The 24,760-nt window shown below is 62.3% G+C and overlaps 2 protein-coding genes and 1 long non-coding RNA gene across 6 annotated transcripts in view; 1 reads left to right on the forward strand and 2 right to left on the reverse strand.

Moving 5' to 3' along the window:
- On the reverse strand, positions 1 to 24,420 carry IQANK1 (IQ motif and ankyrin repeat containing 1). Of its 3 annotated transcripts, none has more exons than XM_045455552.1 (14): positions 24,269 to 24,420; positions 22,415 to 22,515; positions 18,829 to 18,897; positions 2,935 to 3,068; positions 2,641 to 2,805; positions 2,363 to 2,554; positions 2,156 to 2,281; positions 1,541 to 1,680; positions 1,417 to 1,471; positions 1,149 to 1,241; positions 842 to 950; positions 631 to 745; positions 423 to 557; positions 1 to 360 (listed from the first exon to the last, which is right to left on the reverse strand). In XM_045455552.1, exons 2-14 carry the CDS (start codon positions 22,509 to 22,511, stop codon positions 57 to 59), a joined length of 1,734 nt encoding a protein of 577 aa, XP_045311508.1. In that variant the 5' UTR covers positions 22,512 to 22,515; positions 24,269 to 24,420; the 3' UTR covers positions 1 to 56. The 3 variants fall into 3 exon arrangements, with proteins under 3 accessions (XP_045311508.1, XP_045311509.1, XP_045311510.1); XM_045455553.1 differs by having other exon boundaries at positions 24,260 to 24,420; XM_045455554.1 differs by lacking the exon at positions 2,641 to 2,805.
- On the reverse strand, positions 6,584 to 10,139 carry LOC123586437. Its single transcript, XR_006706787.1, has 3 exons — positions 10,111 to 10,139; positions 7,571 to 7,576; positions 6,584 to 7,059 (listed from the first exon to the last, which is right to left on the reverse strand). It is a non-coding gene; the product is annotated as an uncharacterized LOC123586437 (long non-coding RNA).
- Positions 20,736 to 24,760, forward strand: part of FAM83H (family with sequence similarity 83 member H) — a 13,461-nt gene continuing 9,436 nt past the window's right edge. Inside the window, exon 1 of one of the 2 annotated variants that reach the window (XM_045455488.1) lies at positions 20,736 to 21,086. In XM_045455488.1, coding sequence (XP_045311444.1) covers positions 20,745 to 21,086 — 342 coding nt within the window. In that variant the 5' untranslated portion in view covers positions 20,736 to 20,744. Of the gene's footprint in view, positions 21,087 to 24,555; positions 24,756 to 24,760 lie in introns of those variants that run through there. The other variant, XM_045455489.1, reaches the window with a different exon arrangement.

A 24,760-nucleotide genomic window follows, 5' to 3' on the forward strand; every position in this document is an offset into this window, starting at 1 on the left:
TACGGTCCTGGGGGTCACGGCCCCGCATCCCGGGGCCGACTTTATTGGGCCGGGCGCTAGAGGCCCCCGCGGGGCAGCTGCACGCGCACCGGGAGCAACACCCGCAGCTGCTCCTCCGACGGCCGCTGAGCCCTGGTGACGAAGAGAAGGCGGAAGTGCCGCAGGCGCGCCTCCCGGAACCCGGCGGGGCCGTACTCGGGGCCGTCGGCGGGCCGCACCAGCGACAGGTACCGCTCCCGCTCCAGGAGCCCGCGGCCCAGCAGCTCCTGCGCCAGGCCGGGCTGCACCGCCTCCAGCTGCTGCCGCACGGCGGGGAACAGGTCCACGTCGCGCAGGTCGAACACCAGCGGCTTCCCATACCTGTGGGGCAGGCGGGTGGGTGAGGGGCCGGCGGAGGGGCCCCTGCCCTCCGCCCACCTTACCTGAGTGCCCCCAGCAGCGCCAGCCGGATCCTCTCCGGCCGCAAGTGGTCCGGGTTCACCGCGTCCACGTAGTTGGTGTCCTGGTAGCGCAGGAAGGTGGCTGCCTGGCCCGAAGGGTCGATGACAAGAGGCCACCTGGGAGCGGCCACCGGGTCACCGACGTCCACCCAAACCCTCTGCTCGCCGTCACCCAACCCAGGCTATTGACCTGCCATCCGCGCGGATGCGGTCGCCCACATCCTTCATTAGTACGTCGTGCAGCTCAGTGACCTGGCATTTCAGCCCCGGCGCCGCCGCTGCATCCTCGTCCTCCTCCTCCTCCCCTGTGGGGTTATAGGATGGTGGCCGAGAGGCAGGAGGACCCAACGCCCCCACCCCCACTCGCCCAGGAGTGGGCCCCGCCCCCCAGCCCCGCCCACCCTCCTGGGTCTGCTCCCGCAGCTCCAGCCTGGCCATGGCCAGCGTCTCCTCCGCCTTCTGAGCCTCCAGACGTAGCCTGTCCACTTGGGCCTCCGCGTCCTTGATGGCCTGGAGGAGGGGCCCCACTCCGCTCAGAGCAAGGCTTTACACCTCCACACAGGGCGCCCCATACACCCAAGGAGGGGATAGCGGGCCCCCTTCCACCCCGGGGAGGCCGCTGCTGGAAGGTGACACCCCTCGTTTGGGGGGGGGGGGGGGAGGAGACCCCTGCCCCAGAGCCCCAGGCCGGAGAGGGAGAAAGCCCACCTGCAGCGTGAGCTCAGTGCGGCCCAGGCGCCTCCCTTCACACTTGTCGTGCTCCGTGATCCTCTGGTTGAGCTCACAGTAGGCCTGCTGCAGCTGGGCGGGAGGGCCCCCGGGAGGCTGGCCTGGAGCCCTGCAAACCGGCTCAGCGCCTCCCAGCGCCTCCAGGGGCCAGCAGCCTGCAGGGCGCCTCCCTGCCCGCCCGGCCCCCCCCCCCCCCCCCCCCCCCCCCCCCCCCCCCCGGCTTCCCATCGGCCAGGCTCCCCCTCACCTCTCTGTGGCGCCGCTGCCCTTCCTTAGCCAGCTGCTGCACTCGGGACTTCAGGCTGGTGGGGGAGGGGACAGCCCGCTCAGAGCCGCCCCTTGCTGCCACCCCCACCCTCCCCCGGCCGCACCGCTTGGCCTGTGCCTCCTCCTGTCGCTCGGCCTCCCGGGCCCGGCGCTGCCGCTCGGCCTCCATGCTCTGCAGCATGGCCTCAGTGAGGCCTAGGTCCCAGGACCTCAGCACACTAACCACGGCGTCCAGGGAGGCCACCTAGTGACAGACGACGCCGGTGAGGAGCTCAGCACGTGTGTCCTGTGTTGTGCCTGGCCTGGGAGGAGGCTCGGTTACTCTCCCGTTTAGAGAAAAGGGTGCAGCTGTCACAGCTCACCCTCCGAGGGCCCCCGAAGCCCTGACCGTCATGGTGCAGCTCCCCCCACAGACTGGGACCGCCGAGGGTCCTCCGGGACTCCCTCCCAAGACCAAGCAGGTCTCCTTTTCCCACCCCCACCCCCAGTCCCTCCTCCCTCCCCAGGCCCCCTGCAGACGCAGGCGTCCACTGCCCGGGTCACCCTTGGCACTGACGGTTCCAGCCCTCGGTTCCGTTCTTGGCTGTCCGCAGGACACCGCCCGCGCCCCCCTCCTCTCAAGCCTCCACCCCTCCAGGGGCCAAGGCCACACCCCCACCCCCACCCCCCGACGACCGAGGAGGGCGGTGCCAGGCGGTGCTCCAGCCACGCTCACACACCTGCTCGGGGGTGCTACCGTCTTCTGCGTACACCCGGGGGTCCGCTCCGAGCTCCAGAAGCGCCTCCACAGCCTCCAGGTGCCCCCCGAAGGCCGCCCGGTACAGCGGCGTCCGGCCGTAGGCGCCCTGCGCGAAGGGCTCCTGAGCGAGGCCCGGGGGCCGCGGGCGCCCCCCCCCCACCGCCCCGCCCCGGGCCCCCGCGACCACCTTGCTGTTGGGGCTGGCTCCCTGCTCGGCCAGCAGCCGGATGGCCAGGGCCTGCCCGCCGGCCGCCGCCTCCGACAGCGGCGTGTTCCCGCTGCGGTCCTCGCTCTCCACCAGGGCCACGCGCCCCCGCCGCCGCAGCGCCAACCCCGCCTCGTCGTGGCCCACGCCCTCGCGAGTCAGCAGCTCGTCCACCTGCGCGCGGGCCCGCGGTCACCGCGCGGGCCCTGGGGGCGCCCCGACCCCGGCCCTCGCCCCGCCCCCCGCCTCCCGCCTCCCACCTCCCGCAGGACCGCCTTGATCTCGCCCAGGTCCCCGGCGAAGGCCGCCTCCCGCAGCCGCGCCCCGCGCTGTCGATCCTCCTGCCTCCGCCGCTCAGCCGCCTCCTCCGCCTCCCGCCGCCTTCGCGCCGCCTCCTGCTCCCTCCGCACCAGGGCCACGAAGGCCTGCGGGCAGACCCGCACCGAGGAGTCGCGCGCCCCGGGTCACCGGCCGGCCCGCGGTCACACCCCGGCTGTGCAGAGTTCCCGCCACTGGGATCGGACCTCCGGGCCCAGCCAGCCCGGCCGCCTCACCTCCCTCTCCAGCCGTTCAACGCGCTGCAGGTAGTTGCGGTGCTCCTGCCGGCGGCGGGCCAGGGCCCTTTGGGCCAGGAGCTGCCGGAACGCACACTGGATGATCGTGGCCGCTCGATCCTCCACGGCGGGCCCTGGGGGTGGAAGAGAGGGCTCGGGGTCCTGGTCCCCTCCAAGCCGCGGTCACGCAGCCGCTGGGACCCCAACACCAGGCGTGCCAGACCTCCAGGTTCACCCCACCAAAGGACAGAAATGTTCTAAAATCTGCAAACACAGGGGCACCTGGCCGCAGGCTTGGTTGGTAGAGCAGTGACTCTCCATCTCAGGGTTGTAAGTCCCAGCCACACGTGGGGTGTAGAGGTCACTTCAAAATAAAATCTTTAAAATTGGCAAATGTGGCCGCTCGGGAATAATCCACCGGCAGAGAGCAAAGGTGGAGGAGGACCCACAGGCAAGAGTAGAGTTAGGCCCCCAACTCCTGACCTGCCCCACCCCAGACACAGCTGGGACCCCCCGAGACCCCCGCTGCAGAAGACCAGCCGGAGAAGCTAGGAGGCACCGGAGGAATGGTGAGAAACGTGGCCTCAGGCAGAGAAGCCCCCACGTGCCCCCCACAGGCCCCGCCTGGCATGCAAGGGCTGGGCAGGGCGGGCACAAGCCCACGGGGACTCGGAAGAGGGGGCCCCCAAGGTGGCTGCGGCCCGAGCTCCAGGCCCCACGCAGCCTCCGTGGGGGGCTATGCACCCTGCAGGGAGCACGGGAACCCGACCCGCACTGGACGAGGGTCCGCACCCTGTGCCCTGGCCCCCTGCCCACCTGAGGTCGGGTGGGCTCACCCCTCTGGGCCTCCACGTCCCTTTCTGCAAAACGGGGTAACCATGACGGTGACACCCCACGGGGCCCCTGCGGGCTCCCAAAAGTTACTCAGTGCTCGGCACGTGCTCCTGGAGTCGTGCGCCAGAGCGGCAGGGCGGTAGCCACACCTGAGTGTGGCAGGGCCACCGCAGCGCGACCTCGCGGCGTCGGGCCACAAAGGCCACTCACCCAAAGCACCCAGAGCCGCAGAAGAGCCTGAGAGGGACTCGGTGCGACAAGGAGTCGAGGGGCGGGGACAGTGAGTGAGGCCGGGCGGCCAGAAAGCTGGTGCGGCAGAAAGTGGACAAGCGGAGACAGCGTAGAAAGGGAGGCGAGAACAATGAAACGTGAGGATTATTCGAGTCTCTGGAGGTCTCCCCGTTGTGGTCTCCGCGTTCCAGAGATAAAACACCAACAGATCTCCTGACTTGAGTCTTACGGGTGACGAGAAAGACGTACCGGGAAATGGACCTCTGGCATCAGGCGCACCGCAACTAGGTCGTTGAACCTTCAAACAACAGCCAGAAAGTTCTTCGAGCCTCCGGATCGAAAGAGAAGCCGACTTGGGCTTCTCCTAACACACTTCCCGGCCACAGGAAAGGTCACGGGTCAGGGACTTGGTGTCCACAAAACTGAAGGGAAAAGAGGAGCTGAAGATCCACAGGGACTCTTCTCCCAGTGGCAGAGCGGGGCGTTCAGACCGACAGACAGGAGGACAGCATGACTGCCTCTCAGGTACGAGTGGAAGGGGGGAGGGGGAGCGGCCGGCCCCAGGAAGGGGGCCGCAGACCCAGCAGGGCGTCGGGCAACTCACGGCGCCAGGGGAACAAAACCTGCATGTGATCCGGAGCGCGCCCGTAAGGCTTTGGGCTGAGGCTCAGCTAATGGAAATACAGAAGGCGATTTGGGAGCCGCACAGGAAGAAAAGGACCCGCTGCTTCCCTGAAACGCAGATGTCAGTGAGCGCCCTCATCTCACGTGGCACCACGCTGGGCGGGAACCCTGAAGGAGCCAGTCTTTGGGACGCGGAACAGAAGCCCCAGCAAATCAATCAGTCCTTGACGGGATCCAGATCTGGAGCCGCCCCTGCCCACACTCCCACACCCCCACACCCCCACACCTGATGCCTGCCCGAGTCCAAACACATGGGCCCTGCAGGAGGATGGTGCTGCCCAGGGCTTTGGCACATTCCAGAATGTTTTGTGTGCCACGTACCAAAATCATCAGGCAAATGAAGAAACACCATCTTACTGAAAAAGAAAATGATGAACAACAGAAATAAACCCAGATAGAGCAAATAAGGAGTTCTTGCACGCGGACCTCATGTCTGAGTGACACATTCTCAGAATTAAAGACAAATCAAAAAGCTTTGGGACACCTGGGTGGCTCAGTCTGTTCAGCGTCCGACTTTGGCTCAGGTCATGAGCCCCGCGTCCAGCTCTGTGCCGACAGCTCGGAGCCTGGAGCCTGCTCCAGATTCCGTGTCTCCCTCTCTCTGCCCCTCCCCCAGTCTCACTCCCTCTCTCAAAAATAAATAACATTAAAAAACAATTTTTTTAAACATTAAAAAAAAATGGGGGGCACCTGGGTGGCTCAGTCGGTTAAGCGTCCGACTTCCGCTCAGGTCATGATCTCACGGTTCGTAGGTTCCAGCCTCGTGTGGGGCTCTGTGCTGACAGGGCAGAGCCTATTTGGAGTTCTCTCTCTTTCCCTCTCTGCGCCTCCCCTGCTCACGCTTTCTCCCTCTCTCTCAAAATAAATAAACTTGGGGCGCCTGGGTGGCGCAGTCGGTTAAGCGTCCGACTTCAGCCAGGTCACGATCTCGCAGTCCGTGAGTTCGAGCCCCGCGTCAGGCTCTGGGCTGATGGCTCAGAGCCTGGAGCCTGTTTCCGATTCTGTGTCTTCCTCTCTCTCTGCCCCTCCCCTGTTCATGCTCTGTCTCTCTCTGTCCCAAAAATAAATAAACGTTGAAAAAAAAAAATAAATAAATAAATAAATAAATAAACTTAATTTAAAAAATTGGGGCAGAGAACTGGATACGATAATAATAAAGAACTAAATGGAAATCTGAGAAGGTAAAGATATAAAACCTGAAGTTGAGAGTTCAATGAGCAAGCTCAATGGGATATTAGACACGGCTGAAAACAGAACAAAACTGGAAGCAAGACACACGGAGACACCAGGTTAAAGGTGCAGAGGCCAGAGGAAAGGTCTAGCACGCGCGTAACTCAAGTTGCAAGCTTAAGGGACAGGGATGAGGTAGCAACATTCAGAGAAAACTTTGCAAAACTAACAAAAGACGTGGAAAACAAGCAGGGGCTCACACCCACAGCACGCCACGGTAAAACCGCTAAAAACTAAAGACACCCAGAAAAGTCTTCAAATTAAAGGAAAAAAGGTCAATTACCTTCAAAGGGATAAAAAAAAAAAAAAATAAGGCAAAACAAACACACCTTTGGACACACAAAAGGGCCTCAGCAGCTGCAGAGCAGCCCAGCAGGGGTGCGGGTGCAGGCAGGGGCAGGGGCAGGGTCCACGGAGAGAACGCATGTGCGGGGGAGATGCTCCCCAGACAGCGCTGCCGTCGCAAACACAGCTGAGTTAGGACACGCACAACACCGGGGCATGTGCCCAGAGGAGGGCAGGGGTAGTTCAAAGTGCCGAGGTCCGCACCATGTCAGGACGGGGGACAGTCCCACCGGACTTGAAGACTCCAGGACAGGTGACCGCGGCAGGATTAGTATAGAAACACTGGCAGGCACGCCTGAGGTGGCGCCCAGCAGTTTGGGCCCCGTGTCGGCCCCCTCCTGGAACAGGGGTGCCGTCCGTGTGGCACAGGCGGTGGGCACTGCGCCCCGTGGCTACCCCCACGCTCTACAGGGCTCCCCCTTGGCAGACGGGGATCGCTGTTGTGGGCCCCGCGAGAAGGCCACGGGGAGGCACACGCACACGCCCGGGCCGCAGGAGTGCAACACGGCACACGCGAGCTGTCTTCCGCTACTGAGTTTGTGGCCATTTGTCAAGGCAGCAACAGAAAACACAAAGTTATGCCCAACTGCGAGTGGCAAGTAAAGTCTAAGGCAACAGGCGTCTCTAGAGCTAAAGAACATTCCAGAAGGGGAGGGAGCAGTCTGCCAGGCAGTATGGCTCTTACAAAGACGTCCACCTCTGCTGACAAGGCCTCAAAATGCACCGAGCAAAACTATGAAGAGCAGCCGACGAATCTAAAATGGCACTAGGGGGGCGCCCGGGGGCTCAGTCCAACTTCGGCTCAGGTCATGATCTCGCGGTTCACGGGTTCGAGCCCCGCGTCGGGCTCTGTGCTGACGGCTCAGTCTGGAACCTCCTTCGGATTCTGTGTCTCCCTCTCTCTGCTCCTCCCCCGCTCACTCTCTGTCTCTCAAAACTGAATAAACGTAGGGGCACCTGGGTGGCGCAGTCGGTTGAACGTCCGACTTCAGCCAGGTCACGATCTCACAGTCCGGAAGTTCGAGCCCCGCGTCGGGCTCTGTGCTGACTGCTCAGAGCCTGGAGCCTGTTTCCGATTCTGTGTCTCCCTCTCTCTCTGCCCCTCCCCCGTTCATGCTCTGTCTCTCTCTGTCCCAAAAATAAATAAACGCTGAAAAAAAAAAAAAACTGAATAAACGTTAATAAATAAAACCATAACGTGTGTAACGACACAGGAAACGTCTGTTTTACGGCTAACACTGCCTGGCCGACATGTTGAAAATGCAGCACCCAGTCACCACCGAACCCCATCACCGCGGGACTCTGTCACCACTGAACCCTGTTGACAGGGAGCACGGGGCAGGCCGGGGCCCAGCACAAGCTAGTACCTCCCCCCACATCGTGGGTTATGTGGGACATTCCTCAGGCCCTCCGGCCGCCCAAGGACAAAGGAGAGGAAAGGAAACCAAGGCTTAACCGATAGAGATCACAGTCCTGCAGGGCCTGAGTCTCCAAGTAAATTCCAGGAAAAAGGCAGTCTTCTCAATGGCCTCATCTCCAGAAACTCCCTCCTGCCTCAGGGCTAATGCTTTGCTAGAGGGAAAAACCACCTCAGCTCGACACTAGCTGGGCCTCCAGGAATCTCGAATCCTCTTTAGCATGTGGAAATCCCTTCAAGAAACTTCCTCTGGAGGTCATCCCCCGACCGACCGCACAGTATACGAGCAGTCACTCTGCACGACCCCAGGGCAGCTCTTCCTGCCCTCGGGTCCTGGCCCCGGGCTTTACTGAAATCACCTTCTTGCACCAAAGACGACTTCGAGGATTCCTTCTCGGCGGTGGGCTCCGGACCCCCCACCGTCACCCCCAAACCTCATCACCTGTCACCACGGTTAAGGTTAAGATCAAATAAGGAAAAATCAAGTAGGGATACCCATATATTTAGAAATTCTGAAGTACGTTTTACAATGAGCCGCGTGTCAGAGGACAAAACACGAGGAAAACGATAAAGTACGTGGAAGCAAATGTTCACGGCGCGCGTGCGTCCCGCCGCGCGGTCAGAGGGCGCAGAGCGCTATCCGAGGGCGATGCCTCCTCCGTGGGTCGGGCCGTGCGCAGAGCCCGAGCGGGGAGTAAGCTTTTGCCACTTGAAACCAAGAAACTTGTTCCTGAAGGTCCGGCCCATCCTGACCGATTCAGAAGCAGGCGGCAGACGTTCAGACTGAACCGTGTGGCCCGGGCTTCGGGCTGAGGTGGGGGGGGGGGGGGGGGGACGTGCGCAGAGGACGCCCTCAGGGACACACGAGGCACCGCGTGAACTTGTGGCGCCAGGGGGCCAGGCGGGAGCACACGATGGCAGCGCGCCCCTGGCTGCTTTTGACAAAGACGAGCTCAGAGCACGAGGGGCTGTTTTGCAAGTAGAAGGGGAAAGCGGGCAAGTCCACGCTTCGAGGACCAACCACCTGGATGGAAACGGTAACTCTTCCAAATCCCAAATAGCGCGGGGTAAAATTGAGGGGACGTTTGAGGGACACGCGCAGTGAGAACTCAGCCCCGCGTCGAGGACAGAGCCACGGGCAGGGCCGGGACTGGGGAGTCCTCTCCTGTGACTGGGCACGACCCTCCCATCGGCCCCGGTAAACTCCAGGCAGCCACGATTAACGACAGGGATGAAAGACAGTGAGGGGAGGCGAGACAGGGAGACGGACCCCGCCGGCCAGGGCTCCCGGCGCGCGAAGTCGTCTGGAGCCGCACAGAGGGCCGGGGCAAAGGGGCAGAAAACCGACATCACACGTGTCCACGCTGCCTCGTTCCGAACGGCGGGGCGCGTGGGTGATTTGTTGCTTTTTCCTTTGATTTTCTGGCACGGCTTCAAATTTGTATGAGTGCGTGGGCTTGGGGGTGCTATCTCATAGTCGTGCACCTGTCCTGCACGGCTGGGACCATCGGCTGTGGAGGTCCCTCCGGCCGGCGCCCCCGGACGGCTGGTGCTTCTCTCTCTATCCTCCCATCGCCAGAAGGTCCAATCAGAAGAACACGGACGCTTCAAGAATTACGGGGTCCTCGAGAGAGAGCGACGCGCTATGAACACCCCTAAGTTCCCAGATGGAGGCCTCAGGGGCTGTCTGAGACCTTGTTAAAACGACCTCTTGTATCTCACAGACGCAGGACAGGCAGATAAGCACCAACTGCAGGCTCGGTCGTGTGCGTCGGAAAACCACCACCACCGTCCCCACCTGCTTCACAGGGTTTGGGCTTTGGTTCTTTGTATTTGTTAGTCGGATACAAAATACTTAGGGCAGGGTCTCACCCGCGGTGAGCATGCGATAAGTGTGACAATCAGTGTCCTCATCGTCACTGTTCTTGTACGAAAAGCCAAGTGGGAGAGCCGTGAACTTCCTACCAGAAGAGCAAATCAAAGAAAAGATAGCAAAATTAAGAGGATGTATAGATTCACGGCACAGTGGAGGAACTAAGTTCTTCAGTTTTCGTACCGCAGCGGACGGACTGTTTGTGGACAGTGACTAAGTGATGGTGGGCTTAATCAGAAGCTCACTTCAATCGCACCTGCTGCTCCAGACGCGCCTTCCCATTAATGGAACCAATCAAGGCAGCACTTAGCACCTGTCATGGCTGCAACTATTAACCTGGTCAATGTCTGTCCTAGCCCAGGAAACATCGGCCACAAGTGGCTACTTCAGTGCAGTGACAAAAACCCAGTTGTCCGGGGGCACCTGGTGGGCTCAGTCAGTGGAGCGTGTGGCTCTTGATCCCGGGGTCATGAGTTCGAGCCCCACCCTGGATGTAAAGATTACTTAAATAAACTTTAAAAAGAAAACATTCGGGGCGCCTGGGTGGCTCAGTCAGTTGGACGTCCGACTTCGGCTCAGGTCACGATCTCGTGGTTTGTAGGTTCGAGCCCCCGCGTCGGGCTCTGTGCTGACAGCTCAGAGCCTGGAGCCTCCTTTGGATTCTGTGTCTCCCTCTCCCTCTGCCCCTCCCCTGCTCACACTCTATCTCTCTCTCTCAAAAATAAACAAACATTAAAACAATTTTAAACAATAAAAAATGAAAAAAATAAAAAAAGTTCTTCTGGGTTGTCAGTACTGTTACTTTTAGCACACAACTGTTCAAAGCGACAGACATATTTCAAAATTCGGAGGTACGATCACAGAACATAAATACACAAGTGGTGCGAGCAAGCAGAAGGGTAGTGAAAAAGAATTCGCATGAGACTAGCCAATGAGCCCAGCATCTCTCCCGCCCCTGCCGCAGGCCTTGGAAAAGGAGCCTGATGAAGTAACCAGAGACGCAGGCAGGGACGCCCCTGCAGGGGCCCATCATCCCGGGTCCCCCCACCCCACCCCTGCCTCCATGCGGGTGCAGCGAAGGCGTTCCAGGCTCTGACTTCTGGGGAGGTGACAACTGAAGTGAGTCTTGCACGCGTCCTGAGTGTGGGGTCTGGACGGCCACGCTTCCGAAATCTAGGCGGCCCTCGGCAGCCTGCAGGTGCCCCGAGGCCGGGCCTCCGCTGCCCACTCAGAGGCGGAAGCCTAGCTCTTGGGGGCCCGCCGCTGGGCTCCTGGCCTGCACAGCCGCCCAGGTACCGGCCTCCCACAAGCTCCTGAGCTCAGGCCGTCCCCTCGACAGCCCCTTGCCCGCCCAGGGAAGATGGCCACTTCTGAGGTTTATTTCTGTGAGCTTCCGTGGTCCCTTCCTGATTTTTTGGACTCCCAACAGCTGTTCAACCAACTGTCCTGTTAAAGTCTGTCTTTTGATTTTAGCAAGTTTCTGTTTCCTGGAGGGCATTCTGATGGGGACAGTACCTGGTACCAGAACGGACCCTAAAAGATACAATCACACAATCAGTTTGGTCCCGCTCTCATCTTTGACCATGGTACCGAGCTCCCGGCCAGCAGGAAGGGAGATGCCCGTGATCCGTGGCAAGAAGCAGCGAACCAGACCGTCGCAACGAACCAGACCGGCACCTGTGCTCGAACAGGAGGCCTGGATGCCTTCGGGGGGGACCCTGCAGCCCATCGCAGTCAACCCGCCTCCAAGCTCCCCAACGGCCCCGTTTGCGAGGGGGACTCGGCCCCGGAGGAAGGGCGGGCGCCAGAATTCGGACCAAGCACCGGGGCCCCAAAACACCACCGTGGTCCTCTAGTGACAGCGGGGGCTTCTCGTGGACAGGAGATGGCGGAACTGGGGCGCAAGAGGGGGGCCGAAGGCAAGAGGAGGGAGAAGGGGCTTGCTCTCCCCCGTCTGCTGCGCGTTCTCACACCGCCCCGGCCCCGCAGCGGCTTCCGAGTCAGAGGAGGCCGGTCTTCTGAACCAGGTGGTGGCCTCCGCTGAAGCAGCCGCCCTGAGAGGCGAGGCCCCCGTGACCTCTCACCGCACCCGGCCCATAATCAGAGCCAGGGGTCCGAGCAGACGGGCGGGGAAGTGCAAGCCGGCTCCAGGAAGAAATAGCCGGCTTTCAAAAAACTCTTTTTTGCAGGAAACGGTCGATGCGAGTCTGTAAAGCCTCCGCCTGACTGGGATCCTGGGGCACCCCCTGCGCTAAAACAGTAAGAAGGACACTTGTGGGGATGCCTGGGCGGCTCGGTCAGTTAAGCCTGCCTGGGATTCTCTCGCTCTCGGCCCCTCCCCCACTCGTGCTCTCTCTCTCTCTCAAAATAAATACACTCGAAAAGAAAAAAGAAAAAAGAGGGGTGTCTGGGTGGCTCAGCTGAGCTTCCGACTCTTGACTTCGGCTCGGGTGGTGATCTTGCAGTTCATGGGTTTGGGCCCCGCATCGCCCTCTGTGCTGGCGGCTTGGAGCCTGCCTGGGATTCTCTCTCTCTCTCTCTCTCTCTCTCTCTCTCTCTCTCCCTCCCCCGCTCTCTCACTCAAAAAATAAACAAGTTCATTTTAAAAATTACTTTAAAAAGACAAAAGGAAGAACGACACTTGTGAGTGACTGCGGAGCTCAGTGGCGACTCTGAGGGGAATGACCAGTTTCTGGAAGAGAAGAGGTTAAGTGGCTGCAGGACGGCGTCGTGACAGGCAGAAGGCAGAGTGGTGGTCAGGGCGCTCTGACGTGCGATGGGACACGTGGGCAGTGTGCGGGGCACTGTTCAATCTGTAAAGTCAGAATAACCCCAGGCTCTGCCGAGCAGATATCTGACGTCAGCCATCACAGTCGCCCGCGGTCCCAGACCTGCGCCAAAGTCAAAGGCAGAGCCGCTCTCGGAGGAGGACCCAGCCACAAGCTCTGTCCCGACACCGAATACTCTCCCAGTCCTTCCTCAGAGGGGTCCGTGGCCCTGTAGCTGAATGAAGCGCACACTGGGCAAAGGGGGGTGGGGTGTAGACCTTCAGAGGACCCCCGGGGGTGGTATCTAAACCGCCACCGCCACCGCCACCCACAGCTTTGCAGCAGTGTCAGGGTCCTCTGCTCGCAGAAGGGGCGTCCGCGAGGAAGGCACCGTGGCTTGAGTGGTCTCCCCCGGGTCCGGCAGGTCCACGGATCCGACCTGTACGTTGGGATGGATCTGCTTAACCACTGGCGGGATGCTCACCTCGGCGCCTTGACCAGCGGGGCCATTACGGCAGGAAGAACCAAGCGGGCCCCCAGGAAACTTCCTCCCGACCAAGACGGTGGACAAGATAGAAACAGTGCTTTCCTGGAGGACTCATAGAGATCAGCAGCGACACCAAGGACTGGAGGGACCCACGTAAATAGTCAACTGATCTTTACCAAGAAGCAAAGGCCGCCTTTCCAACGAACGGGCAGGGACAGCTGGTCACCCACGTGCAAAGGGGGAGAGAACGTAGGCTCACAGCTGCACACACTTTACAGAAATTCACTCAGTGGATCACAGACCGGGGGCGACCGACCGGCTCAGCTGGTGAGGTGTGCGATTCCTGATCCCAGGGTTGTGGGTTCAAGCCCCACACTGGGTGGAGAGATTACTTAAAAAACTAAAATCTTAAAAAAAAAAAAAATGGATCACAGCCCCGAACGTAAAATTCAAAACTATAAAGCTCTTGGAAGATGACACGGGACAAAACCTGGATGGCCGTGGGTATGCTGACCATCTTTAGATGCAATTCAAAGGCACCATCCAGAAGGAAATCATTGATACGCTGGACCTCATTAACTTAAAAAATTCCTGCTCTGTGAAAGACAGTGTCAGAGAGTGAGAAGACAAGCCACAGACGGGAGAAAATATTTGCAAAAGACACATCTGGTAAAAGCATGTCACACGGGGCGCCCACTCTTGATTTCGGCGCAGGTCAGTTTCTCGTGGTTCTTGAGTTTGAGTCCTGCATCAGGTTTGGCACTGACGGTAAGGAGCCTGCTTGGGATGCTCTCTCACTCTCCCTTTTTTGCTCTCTCCCTCTTCAAATACATAAATAAACTTAAAAAAAAGAAAAAAAACCCACATTATCCAGAGTATGCAAAGAACTCTTGAAACTCAGCAGTAAGGAAACAAACAACACAGTTAAAAAACAGGCCAGAGTCCTTAACAGACAAGTCCCCCAAAGAAGATAAATAGATGGCAAATAATTACATAAAAGATGCTCCACATCACATGTTATCTGGGAAATGCAAATTAAGACAACGAGATCCGCCCACACACCTACTAGAACGGCCAAAATCCAGAGCACCGACAACACCCGATGCTGGTGAGGACGCGGAGCCACAGCAACGTTCGCTCGTGGCTGGTGGGAAAACGGAATGGGGCAGCCACTTTGGAAGACAGTCTGGAGAGTTCTTATAAAATTAAACATGCTCTGGCCACGTGATCCTGGAGTCACGCTCCTTGCTGTTTACCTAAAGGAGATGAGAACTTGTGTCCACACGAGAACCTGCACACGGGTGTTTACAGCGGCTTCATTCAGAGCCCCCAAACCCTGGAACAGCCGAGGTGTCTGTCAGCAGGTGAACCGACAACCTGTGGTCCATCCAGACAACGGGATGTGGGTCAGCACTAAGTAGGAACGGGCCGTCGAGCCGTGAAAAGACCTGGAGGGACCCTAAATGTATATTATGAGGTAAAAGAAGCCAGTCTGAAAAGGCTACACACGGTATTATTCCAAGTCTGTGACATTCTGGAAAAGGCAAAACTGTGGAGACGGTAAAAGATGAGTGGGGGCCAGGGGCCGGGGGGACGGGAGGGACAGAGGATTCAGGGCAGTGAAGCTACTCCGTGTGACACTCTCAGACACGGATTACACGTCTGTCCGAACCCGCAGAATGTGCGGGCCTAGAGTGAGCCCTGAGGTAAACCGTGGATGCCGGCTGCTGACGAGGCATCACGATCAGGTACCCGTGTCCGTTCACTGACTGGGACGCAGGTACCACTCTGGCGGGGATGCTGACAGCTGGGGAGATCGCACACGAGTGGGGGCAGGGGGTATATGTGAAGTGTGTGTACTTTCCCCTCCCTGCTGCTGGGAACCTGAAAGTGCTCTAAAAAATAAAGCCTTAATTTAGACAAGAAGGCAGGAAGGCTCGAGGAGAGCGGGAGTGGGGCCCCCAGAATATCTCCATCGAATTCACCAATCCGGCCTTTGCAGAAAGTGAGTAATGGCGGAAGATAACGGAGCACGAGCATGGTGACCTTGAATGGGTGGCAGGGCCGGTCGGGTCTGCCGTCCGGAAGTGGCGCCTTCGAGGGAGCCGATCCGCCTCTGGCCGATCGTATGTGGCGACTGATTTGGCACATGCTTTCCCCTCAACAGCCATCACCGGGAGGGCCTGGCCAGGGCGGCAGTCTCCCTTCACCATCTCTTCTCAAGACCCCGGCTACACTCTGCCTTCTACTCTGCTATGGCTCATGGGGACCGTGGGACACAGAACGATGCCCCTGCCAAAGATGCCCATGTGCTGGTCCCTGGAGCCTGCGAATGTGCTGTGTTACATGCAGGAAGGAATTAAGATCGAAGATGGAATTAAGGCACTAATCAGCTGACCTTAAAATAGGATGATCACCCTGGGTTATGCAGGTAGACGCAATGCAATCACAAGGCTTCTTACAAGTAGAAGAGACAGGGGGCGCCTGGGCGGCTCAGTCCATTGAGCGCCTGACTCTTGATTTTGACCCAGGTCATGAGCTCACGGTTCGTGAGTTCCAGCCCCACGTCGGGCTCTGTGATGACAGTGCGGAGCCTGCTGGGGATTTTCTCTCTGCCCCACCCCTGCTCATGTGCTCTCTCTCAAAATATACAAGCTTAAAAAAAAAAAAAAAAAGTGGAAGAAAGACAGAAGAGCCCATAGGGAGCTGTGACTCAAAAGAAGGTCAAACAGATGCCACACTGCTGACCCGGAAGGTGAGGAAGGGCCAGGAGCCGGGAACGCGGGCACCTCCAGGAGGGAGGACACAGATTTCCCTCTGGAGCCCCAGGAAGGATCTCGGTCTTGCCATGGCCTTTCTGTCACCCGCCGAGGCCCGTGTCGGACTTCTAAGCTACAGTGCTGGCTGTCACAGCAACTGCAGACAGTGGACACGGGAACCCAGATGCTCCTGGAACCTCCCCGGTCCAGGGAGCTCCAGACAGCGGAGACAAAACCACGCCGGTGAAGTCTTGAGGGTTCATGAATCCGGGGCGCGTTGGGACATCTCAAGGTAAAGGAGAAATGGCCCGTGAGGACTTGAGAGCAGCACAAGCCATACCTGGGAGTACGGCCCACCCCGCTTACTGAGAGACCCAGAAAAGGCTACGGGCTCCAGCAGGGCCCGGAGGTTGTGGCAGAGGCAGGAGGCGAGGCCGGCCCTGCCGGAGGGTCTGTGGGGAGAAGGATGCCGTCAGCAAGGCCGGGGGACGGCCGCAGGCTCTAGAGTAAGGCTCTGCCTTCCGGGACAGAACACCATTCGTGGTTTGGCCCCTGGGGAGGCGGGGGTCCGGCTGGGGCACCGGAGGACGTGCAAACTGGGCGGTCAATCGCCGCCTGGGGTCCTCGCCCGTGGACCCCCGGCACGGGGCACACGCAGCGGCAATCCACTGCGTGACAACAACGAGCCACCGAGGAGGCACAGTACATTCCGTGACCCACACAGTCCTGCCGTCCTGTCCTCTCTCCAGCAGGATCACAGCCTCGCCACCTGGGAGGACAGGAGGCGGAGCAAAGTCGCGCCTTGACACACAGGAGGCTCAGCCATGTGATCGCCGCCTGTTACGCTCCTCTGTCAGGGGGACCCTAAAAGACGGCGGTGGAGGGGCTCCCCCGGGGCACCCGGTCACCCCTCCCTATGGGTGGGAAGAGTGGCCGGGAGTGTGCAGAAAACGGGACCCCAGGACACTGGTGAAAGGCTTGGCTGGCTCCTCAGGAACACACACTGAGCAGGACTGGGATGACAGAGACACGCAGGTCTGGAAAGGCACGAGGATGGGCACGCGGCAGGAGCAGGCTGGGGACACCAGACAAGGGTGGCTGGCTCTGCATCTCACTGTGACACGCCCAGACACAGCCTGCTGCGGAGGAGACGACAAACACCCAGGTGGACAGCACAAGGGACCCGTGGGTATCGGCCGGCCTCCCTGCTCGGCCGTCCAGTGCTCACGTGCAGGCCTGCGCTGAGCGGAGTGGCCGCAGTGGCGGGGACGCCAGTGACACTCGGACCCAACAGCATGAGCCCCTCTCATCGAGGCTGACCCAGATCAGATGCTGTCCCGCCCGATGGCCTTCTCCATAGCAGCTCACGTCCGGGACTTGGGGGGCGGCAAGGAGCCTGGGGAGGACTCCCTCCAAAGGGACTTCTCAGAATAAACCCAGAGCATGAGAACACTCCTGTGTTCCCCCCTGTGGCCGCCCCCCCCCCCCAACTGCAGAGGTGGCTCTGGCTTAGCAAACGGACACGGAGACTGTCCCAGGGCTCAGGAGCCACATGCCCCCGGCAGCAGGGCAGGGCCACGCACACCCTCCCTCTCCGGGTGCCCAGGCCCGAACACACTTCCATGCAAAGGGGACACCATTTATTCTGGCTGACGTGGGTTCCCACGGGGAGGCTCCTGCTGGGCCGCCTGCTCTGCTCACGGTGCCATGTGTGCAGACCTGCTAACCCCCAGTGCCAGTCCCAACCCCCGGCTCACAGCAGAAAGACACAGTGCAGGGGCCCATCAGGTCTCATCCCGCGCCCCAGAACAGCTGGCCTCAGACACGAGTGGCAGGGCCTGCTGGAGGCTCAGGACTCCCACTCTGTCAGACTGGGTGCTGTTCCGGAGAATTCGGTGGGAGCCCGCTGCCCGCTCCGGAAACCGAAACAGAAGGCAGGGAATGACGTCTGTTCCTCCTTCCCCTGACACTGAGAGTGTGACCTAAGTGTGGACAGCTTCTCCCCAGGAGTCTTGGAAAAGTCACACCAGGCCACGGGCTCAGCAGAGACAGTTCTCCATGGAGCTCCAGAGTCCAGTCCAGCCAGCACTGGCTTCCAGTGACAGAAGGGACATCCTACACAGCCTTCGTCCAGGGTCTGACCTTGCCTGCGTCCTGTACTCCCGATCACTTCTGCCTCTTTCCCAGCCCAAATCCCCAGCTAATGAATATCCTTCCAGTACATTCCATTTCTACTTAAACTGCATAGAATATGTTCCTTCTGTACGTAATCCAGAACCATGACGAATACATCGGGCATATATAGCTTTTATAAAACCATTAGCTTTCACAAACCTTCTGTGGTCCGCCCCTGTCCTCAGGACAAGGTCAGGCTCCTTGTCCTGGCCCTTGGTGTGTGGGTGGGGTGCTGGGAGTTCATCCTGGAGCCAGGCCAGCACCACCCGCACAAGACCGGATCTGTGTGGGGTGTGAGCCCACTCGCCCTCCGGGGACTAGACTAGAAGTAAAATGGGACTCAGGAGGCAAAAAGACCAGGGCCAGGGGAGGGAAAGAAACCGAGAACACGAAGAGCTCTCCGTGGGCAGGAGGGCTCTGGCTCAGGTCACCAGGGAGCAGTCTTGGGAGACTGGACAGCAGAGAGGAAGGGTCTACCCTTGGATGCGCTGGTGAGTTGGAGGACACCCAGGAGAGGGCTGGGGGCCTGAGCCGAATAGGGGATCGCGCACAGGAGGACGGTTTGGTAAAGACATAGCCCTGGAAGTCAGTGCCCATAGACGGCAGCGGAGGCTGTGCGAGGGAAGACGGCCTGGGACGGGGCCCCAGGCGCAGGCGCCCAAGAGTGAGCAGGAGAGGCCCGGTGGGACACTAAGGCGGTGCCTCCCTCCAGGCCCCGGGACACGCGCCGGCCGCTGGAGCCGAGGAGGGACGGACACGACCCCAGGGAGTTAAAGGCAGGAGGGAGAGGGACTCCCGAGAGGCCGCGCCCCTGGGAGGCGGGCAGGGAGCCAACCCCGCCCAGCCCTCACCTCCCAGGGAAAGCAGGAGGCCGGAGGCATCAGAGGGAGGGAGGGCCCGGGTTCGCGCGCCGCCTGCTCCCGGGAGGGCCGCGCGGCTGCACGAGCCCCCGCGCGCATGCACGCTCACACTCGCACACACGCGCGCACTCCTGTGCATGCTGGCCACGCGCGTCCCGGCCCAGGGCAGCCCCTTCCCCGCCAGCCCACCCCCCCACTCCTCCCCCTCCCCACCGGCCCCCAGGCTCTCACCTGCGGGGGCCTCGGCCTGCGGGCCGGTCTCCCTCTGCCCTGGCGGCTGGCGGTGCGCTCCCGGCTTCCCTGGGGGAGGGGGCGGTCAGCGCGGTCGAGACGTGGGCGCTCCCCCTCCCCTCAACCTCGGGAGGCGACTCTGCACCGAGTGCAGAGTCACCTCCTGGCTAAGCAAGTTGCCTCCCGCCGTTAAGGAGCGCCCACCCCGGGGGCCAGCCCTCCACGGAAAGCAGAGCATCGCCCTGGGGTTGCCGCGCGGGGGCGCCGGTGAGCCCGGCAGGCAGGGCCGCCCCTGCACCTGGGTCCCGAGGCCCCAGCTCCCGCGAGCCCAGGTGCTGAGAAGCCTCCGGGAGGAGGAGCCGCTCTTTGCTCCACCCCTAGGGCCGCCCGCATCTGATGCCGCGTCGGTCGCGCAGGCCCTGCTCCCTGTGTGTCCGCCTGTGCTCCCCTGAAGCTTCAGGGGCGAGGGCCGAGCGGGAGGACGAAGAGGGTGCTCCCAGCAGGGCTGGGCGAGGCAAACCGGTCAAGCCAGTGTGGCAGAGCCGGCTGGGATGGGGCCCTGGGCGTGGGTGTGAGTCAGCGGCCCCAGGCTGGGGAAACGCTGGGGAGGAGGGCTGGGGAGGAGGCCGTCTGGAGCCTCCTCCCAACAGGAAGCCCCCCGGGGGACGCCAGCACTCGTCCGGCCCTGTGCACCCCCCTACCAGCCAAGGTCCGTCCCTGGGGATCCAAAGGCCTTTGCTTCTGTGGGCAGGGCAGCTGGACCCCCAAGCACGAGGCTTCCAGAGCCACGGCCCCACCCCAGGGCAGAATGGACTGTTGCTTACTACCCCATGTCAGTCCACAAAATGCCTTTCAAGGCCCCACCTCTCCCGTCAGCCCCCACTGAGTGCCAGCACCCCCCCCCCCACCAAGAGGCCACCACTCTGGGCGAACAGCTCTGTCACCTCCACAGAGCACCCCAGGCAAGCGTGGGCCCCCGTGGGGCCCCTCTGGCCGGCTGGGGGGTGGGGGGGTGCCAGGGTGCCCCTCTGGCCGGCTGGGGGGTGGGGGGGTCCCAGGGTGCTCAGTGTGATCTGGAGCCTCCCATGCCAGTTGGGTTGGGACTCTCTGTGGTCAGGCTGGGATGCAGCTCCCGGCCCGGCATGGCCGGCCCTGAGCTGGACCAGGGGTGGGGCGGGGGCAGGGGTGGGCGGTGGGGGGCGGAGGCACTGTTGCCCGCCCAGGGCAGGACCAGACTCGCTACACACAGCCTGCGATCTGGTTGCCGAGTCACCTCCGCCAGTTTCTCAGTCTCCCTCCCAGTCTGGCCAACGAGGCCTGTGGCCTGTAAAGTCCTGCACCCTGTGTCAGCACGTTAGTCAGCCCTCGCGCCTGGGTGAGCCACCACGCCGCCGGAGTCCCTATAAACTCCCCAGCGTGGCCCAGCCCAACGAGCGGGGCCTGTGAGCCCCACAGGCAGAGCCAGGGCCCGGAGCCGCCGCATCATAGACACCAGCCAAGGGGCAGGGCAGGAGCGGAGGACCCACTGTGGCCTCCCGGGGATGGCCCCTGAGCCCGCCTGATCAAGGCTGGCCAGCAATGAGCTAGGGCCCCGGGGCAGCAGACACCTGGTAAAAGGCGCCGGATCGCGGGCCATGTCGGGGAGACGAAGTCGGGCTCGAAGAGCCCGAGCCAGGAGGGCGGGCAAGGCACAGCAGGCCTCGGGTCAGCAGGGCCCTGAGGCCAAGCCCCCGCCCCCTGCCGCAGGGGGCCCTCCGGACGAGGTGGGGGTGGCCCCTGCAGGGCACGTGACCAGCAACAAGCCAGCTGCCCAGGGACACCCCAGGGTGGCCGAGCCAGAGCGGCCACAAGTAGCCGAGCGGCCAGTGCAGGCCACCGCTCTGGGGTCCGAGCTGGTGTTAGTCCCCCCTGCGGACATGGAAGGCTGTGGAGCGGGGGGCCTGGCCCCGGGCCTGGGTCCCGAGCTGCTGAGGCTCCACGAGGTCCAGCTGTGCCTGGCCCAGGAGCAGCTGCTGCTGGAGGACCGGCGGCGGCAGGTGCAGCTGCAGATGCAGCTGTGGCAGGAGGAGCAGCTGTGGAGGGAGCAGCTGTGGCAGGAGGAGCAGCTGTGGAGGGAGCAGCTGTGGCAGGAGGAGCAGCTGTGGAGGGAGCAGCTGCAGGAGCAGCAGGCCTGGGTTCGCGTGGAGGGGCTGGAGCTGGCCATGGCCCTGGAGCAACTCCGGAGCGAGGGCCTTGAGGTGCTGCAGACCCAAGGCCAGGTAAGGGGGCGGAGGGGGGGCTCCGGACGACGTGTGGGGGTATGGTGACCGTGCAGGCAGCTCACAGGTACCCGCCAAGGGCCAGCTGCCTGCTGTTGTGTGTGCTGCGGCCGGGGTGGCTGCGGGCTAACCGTGGGCCCGTTTTCGTATTTGCAAGTCGAGGCTGGTGCCCACGGCACAGGGCGCTACAAAGACCGTGCGACGGCAAGCCGTCCCGGGACATTTGTTCAGGGAAATTGAGGCAGAGGTGTTCCTACAGAGGACCCGGGTGTCCTGGCCAGCTGGGCCAGGACAGGTGGCTGCAGGAGCCATCTGGGGCAGTGGCGGGGTACACAGGGTCACCTGCAGCAGGGACCCGGGTGGACAGTCAGCAGGCAGCGGAAGCGAGGACATGCCTGCCCCCACGCCCCCAATGCGGCCTCCAGGCCTGCTGGCCCTGCCTCCACTGTTTACTGCAGTGTGTGCTCCCAGGGCTTGAGATCACAGAGGCAGCGTGCGGCCCTCAGCCTGTCATCCTCATTCCAGAAAGGCTGCTTCCTCAGACGCCGCTGGGGCTATTTTGGGAAACTAGGGTCTGACCCCGGCTTGACATGAAGAGTAGTCACCACCGTCCCAACCGTCCCAGCAGGTCATGCGCTCTGTGAGCCCTCTGGGGTCCAGGGACTTGGACCGCCCCCCTCCAAGCAGAGGGGCCGCATCTGGGGAATAGGGTGGGTGCTCCATTATCCACCACAGACCCCTGGTGCAGGCTGGGAGCTGGAGGGACCCAGAACCGCCGCCGGGAAGGCTGGCGGCTAAGTAGACAACTCAGACGAACGCCACGACAGAGAAGACGACAGAGAAGACGTGGGACTCAGAGAAGGGAAGGACGAGGGCTGGGGGGAGGTGCCCCTCCCGACCCCTGGCAGGGCTGAGCCAAGGGCAAGCGGTCACCATTCAGCCTGGAAGTGGCTATGGAGAGGGTGGCCCGAGAGAGCAGCAGCAGGCAGGGAAAAGCAGCGATGGCCCAGGTGGAACAGAGGGTCAGAGCGGACCACACACTTAGCCTGAGGATCCCCAGCGCGAATTGTCACCGAGCTCTGTGTCAAGCTGTGCTCCTCCACGCACTGCTCCCCAGTCCCAGCCCAGGGGTGCAAGTCTCAGGGTCAGGGCCTGGAACGGACTGCTGAGCCCTGAACCCTCAGTCTGTCATACCCAAGCCCATCTCAGAGGTCCCCTGAAAGCCACTCTCAGGGGGAAGGGTCTTCTCAGACCATCCCCGGTGGCTGCGCAGAGGGTCTCACAAGCCGGTGTCTGAGTGGAGGTGCCCGGAGATCAGACTCACATACCGGCAATGGCTCTCGGGGCTCCCGGCCTGGCTCCAGGGATGGATGTCTGCCGCTTCCCTGATGGTGCAGCTTTGGCACCCCCCTTCTTGCTGCTCATTTTCCTGAGGCGGGGGGCGGGGAGGAAAGGTCAGGGAGTGTGTGCTTAGAGTGGCAGCGGCAGCAAGGACCAGCCTCGCGCACGGACTTGGGCCTGTGTGGACCCCTCCCCCCCCGCCCCCCCCGCCCGCCCCAAACACAACTTCCATCCGGCTTCCTGGCCCACCTGCCTGCCCCTGGCCACTGGCTTCTGTGCGCCCAGCAGCTGAGGGGGAGTGCGCGACAAGAACATCCAGCCACAGCTCACCCCCGTGCCCTTGTTCACCTGCTGTCTCCACCCCCTGGCTCATCCATCCTTGGTTCCCAGGCCCTGACCGGCACCCCCAGTGCTGGGTGTCCAGAACCTACGTCCCTGCTCCAAACCACTGGGCGGCCAGCTGGACAAGCTTCCTCCTAACGCACAGCTCAGTCCTGCTCCGCTAAAGCCTCCGTGCTCCCCCCACTGCCCCCAGCCCCCCCAAAACACTGACACTTCTGTGACCCCAACCCGCTCTTGTTTCCGCCCTGGCAGGTGTTCCTGTCAGGGCCTGGAAGCAATGCCTTTCTCCCTAGTCCAGGCGGCTGACCCCAGAGTTTATTTCCCCCCGGGAGGTCTCCTTGGCCCAGGCTGGGTCGGGTCCCCTTGCCTCCCCCCATGGACAGGTGACTCACTGTAGCATTGCATGGGCCCTGGTGTGACCCCAGGCCTGTGTGCGTGCCACTTGCGCTGCTGGTGTCTCACAGTGTTTGGGGAAGGAATTAGTGAAACTGACCCAGAAAACAGGGTCGTGTGGCAAGAGGGACACGGAGGAAGGTGAGCAGAGACCGGCAGGAAGAGGGAGGGGAAGGGGGGGACTGGGGAAAGGGGGAAGCCTTGGACAGTTGGACAGGGGACCTGGCTCAGACACATGGCTGACCACAGGGCAGGGCCTAAGGGGGTGAGGGGACTTCAGTGGAGTCTGATGGGGGACTGGGGCAAAGATCTGCAGTGTTTGGGGGGGGGCCGAGGGCTGCTTTGAGGGTGTCAGTGCGTGCATCCAGGGCCCCCGTCCATGTGGAATAGTACTAGCAGGTGCCTGCTGGGCGGAAGACTCCCGGTGTTCGTGTGGGGTCCTGAACACGGGCGCGGGTCTGTGGGGGAGGGTCCTGATGCTTGTGAAATTGTGTGCCTGGGGGATCAGGGGAGGCGGGGTCCCCTGTCTGCGTGTGGGGCAGTGTGTGAGGGCTTCCCAAGTGCACGGGTGTCTCTTACGTGTGTGGGTGGACGTTGGTGTGTGCCTGGGTAACAGGCATGTGGAGGTGGTGTGCATGTAGGGTCCCCTAAGCGTGCAGGGGTCCCCGTGGTGGGTCCCCATTGGTGCGGAGGGAGGTAAGCGTGTGTGGACCCCATGTGCCTGTAGAGTCCCTCATCCTTGTGGAGGTGGGTGTGTGCAGAGGCCCCTGTGCCCGCAGGGTCCCTACGCGGGTCCCTCTGTTCTTGGGGGGTCCAACCTACATAGGGGGGCGTTGGCCTGGGAGGGTCTATAGGTGTGGGGAGAGGGTCGGTGTATGTGTGTGTGTGGTGGTGGCGGGGGTGTCTATGACCGCAGCGTCCCTGCGTGCCAGTGGGGGCCCAGGTACTTGGGAGTGTTGTGTGCGGGGCGGCGGCGGTGGGTCCTCCGTGAGGGTATCAGGTTAGCGGGCGCTCGAGCGTGGCGGGGGACCCCAGGCGCTCGCAGGGTCCCCGGGCCCGGGCCCGCCCCGGGCTCGACACCGCCCCCGCGACCTCACCTGCCTCACCTGCCTCCCCCAACTCGCAGACCCGGGCGAGAAGCCCCGCCCCGCACGTCGGGCCGACCCGTTTCCTAGCGACCGAGCCGGAACTTCCGAGTCACCTCGACTTCCGGGGCGAGGGTCAGGGGTCAGGCGTAGGGACCCGGAGCTGGGGCGGGCGGATGGGCCCCGGGGGCGGCGGGCCGCGGGGGGCGGGGCGGCCGGGGGCGCAGGGCCGGGGGGCGCGGCGGGGGCCGGGGGCCGGGGGCGCGCGGGCGGCGGCGGCGGGCGGCGGAATGCGGGCGCGCCGCGGGTGGGGCCGCCCCGCCCCCAGGTGCTGCCCGGGCAGGCCGGCGGCGGGAGCGGCGGGCGGGGCGGGGGCGGGCGCGTGAATCAGGCCGCGCGGCGGGCGGGCCGCGACAGGGAGTGGCTGCCGGACCGACCGGACCGCGAGGCCGCTGGGCGGCGGTCGGCTCCTGCTGCCCTTGTCCCGAGACCCCGCGCACCTGGCCAGGTAGG

The sequence above is a fragment of the Leopardus geoffroyi genome, chromosome C3, assembly GCF_018350155.1.
Source record: "Leopardus geoffroyi isolate Oge1 chromosome C3, O.geoffroyi_Oge1_pat1.0, whole genome shotgun sequence".
In the NCBI taxonomy this organism is placed as follows: domain Eukaryota; kingdom Metazoa; phylum Chordata; class Mammalia; order Carnivora; family Felidae; genus Leopardus; species Leopardus geoffroyi.

What these genes read in the sequence shown, in the direction of transcription:
- IQANK1 (XM_045455552.1), bottom strand. Translation starts at nt 22,511, where the DNA reads ATGAGCAGCAAGAAGGGGGGTGCCAAAGCTGCACCATCAGGGAAGCGG. An exon ending in GCGGGAGCAGACCCAGGAGG is followed by an intron (nt 746 to 841) that starts GTGGGCGGGGCT and finishes ATAACCCCACAG; the next exon opens with GGGAGGAGGAGGAGGACGAG. An exon ending in GCGCTGCTGGGGGCACTCAG is followed by an intron (nt 361 to 422) that starts GTAAGGTGGGCG and finishes CCTGCCCCACAG; the next exon opens with GTATGGGAAGCCGCTGGTGT.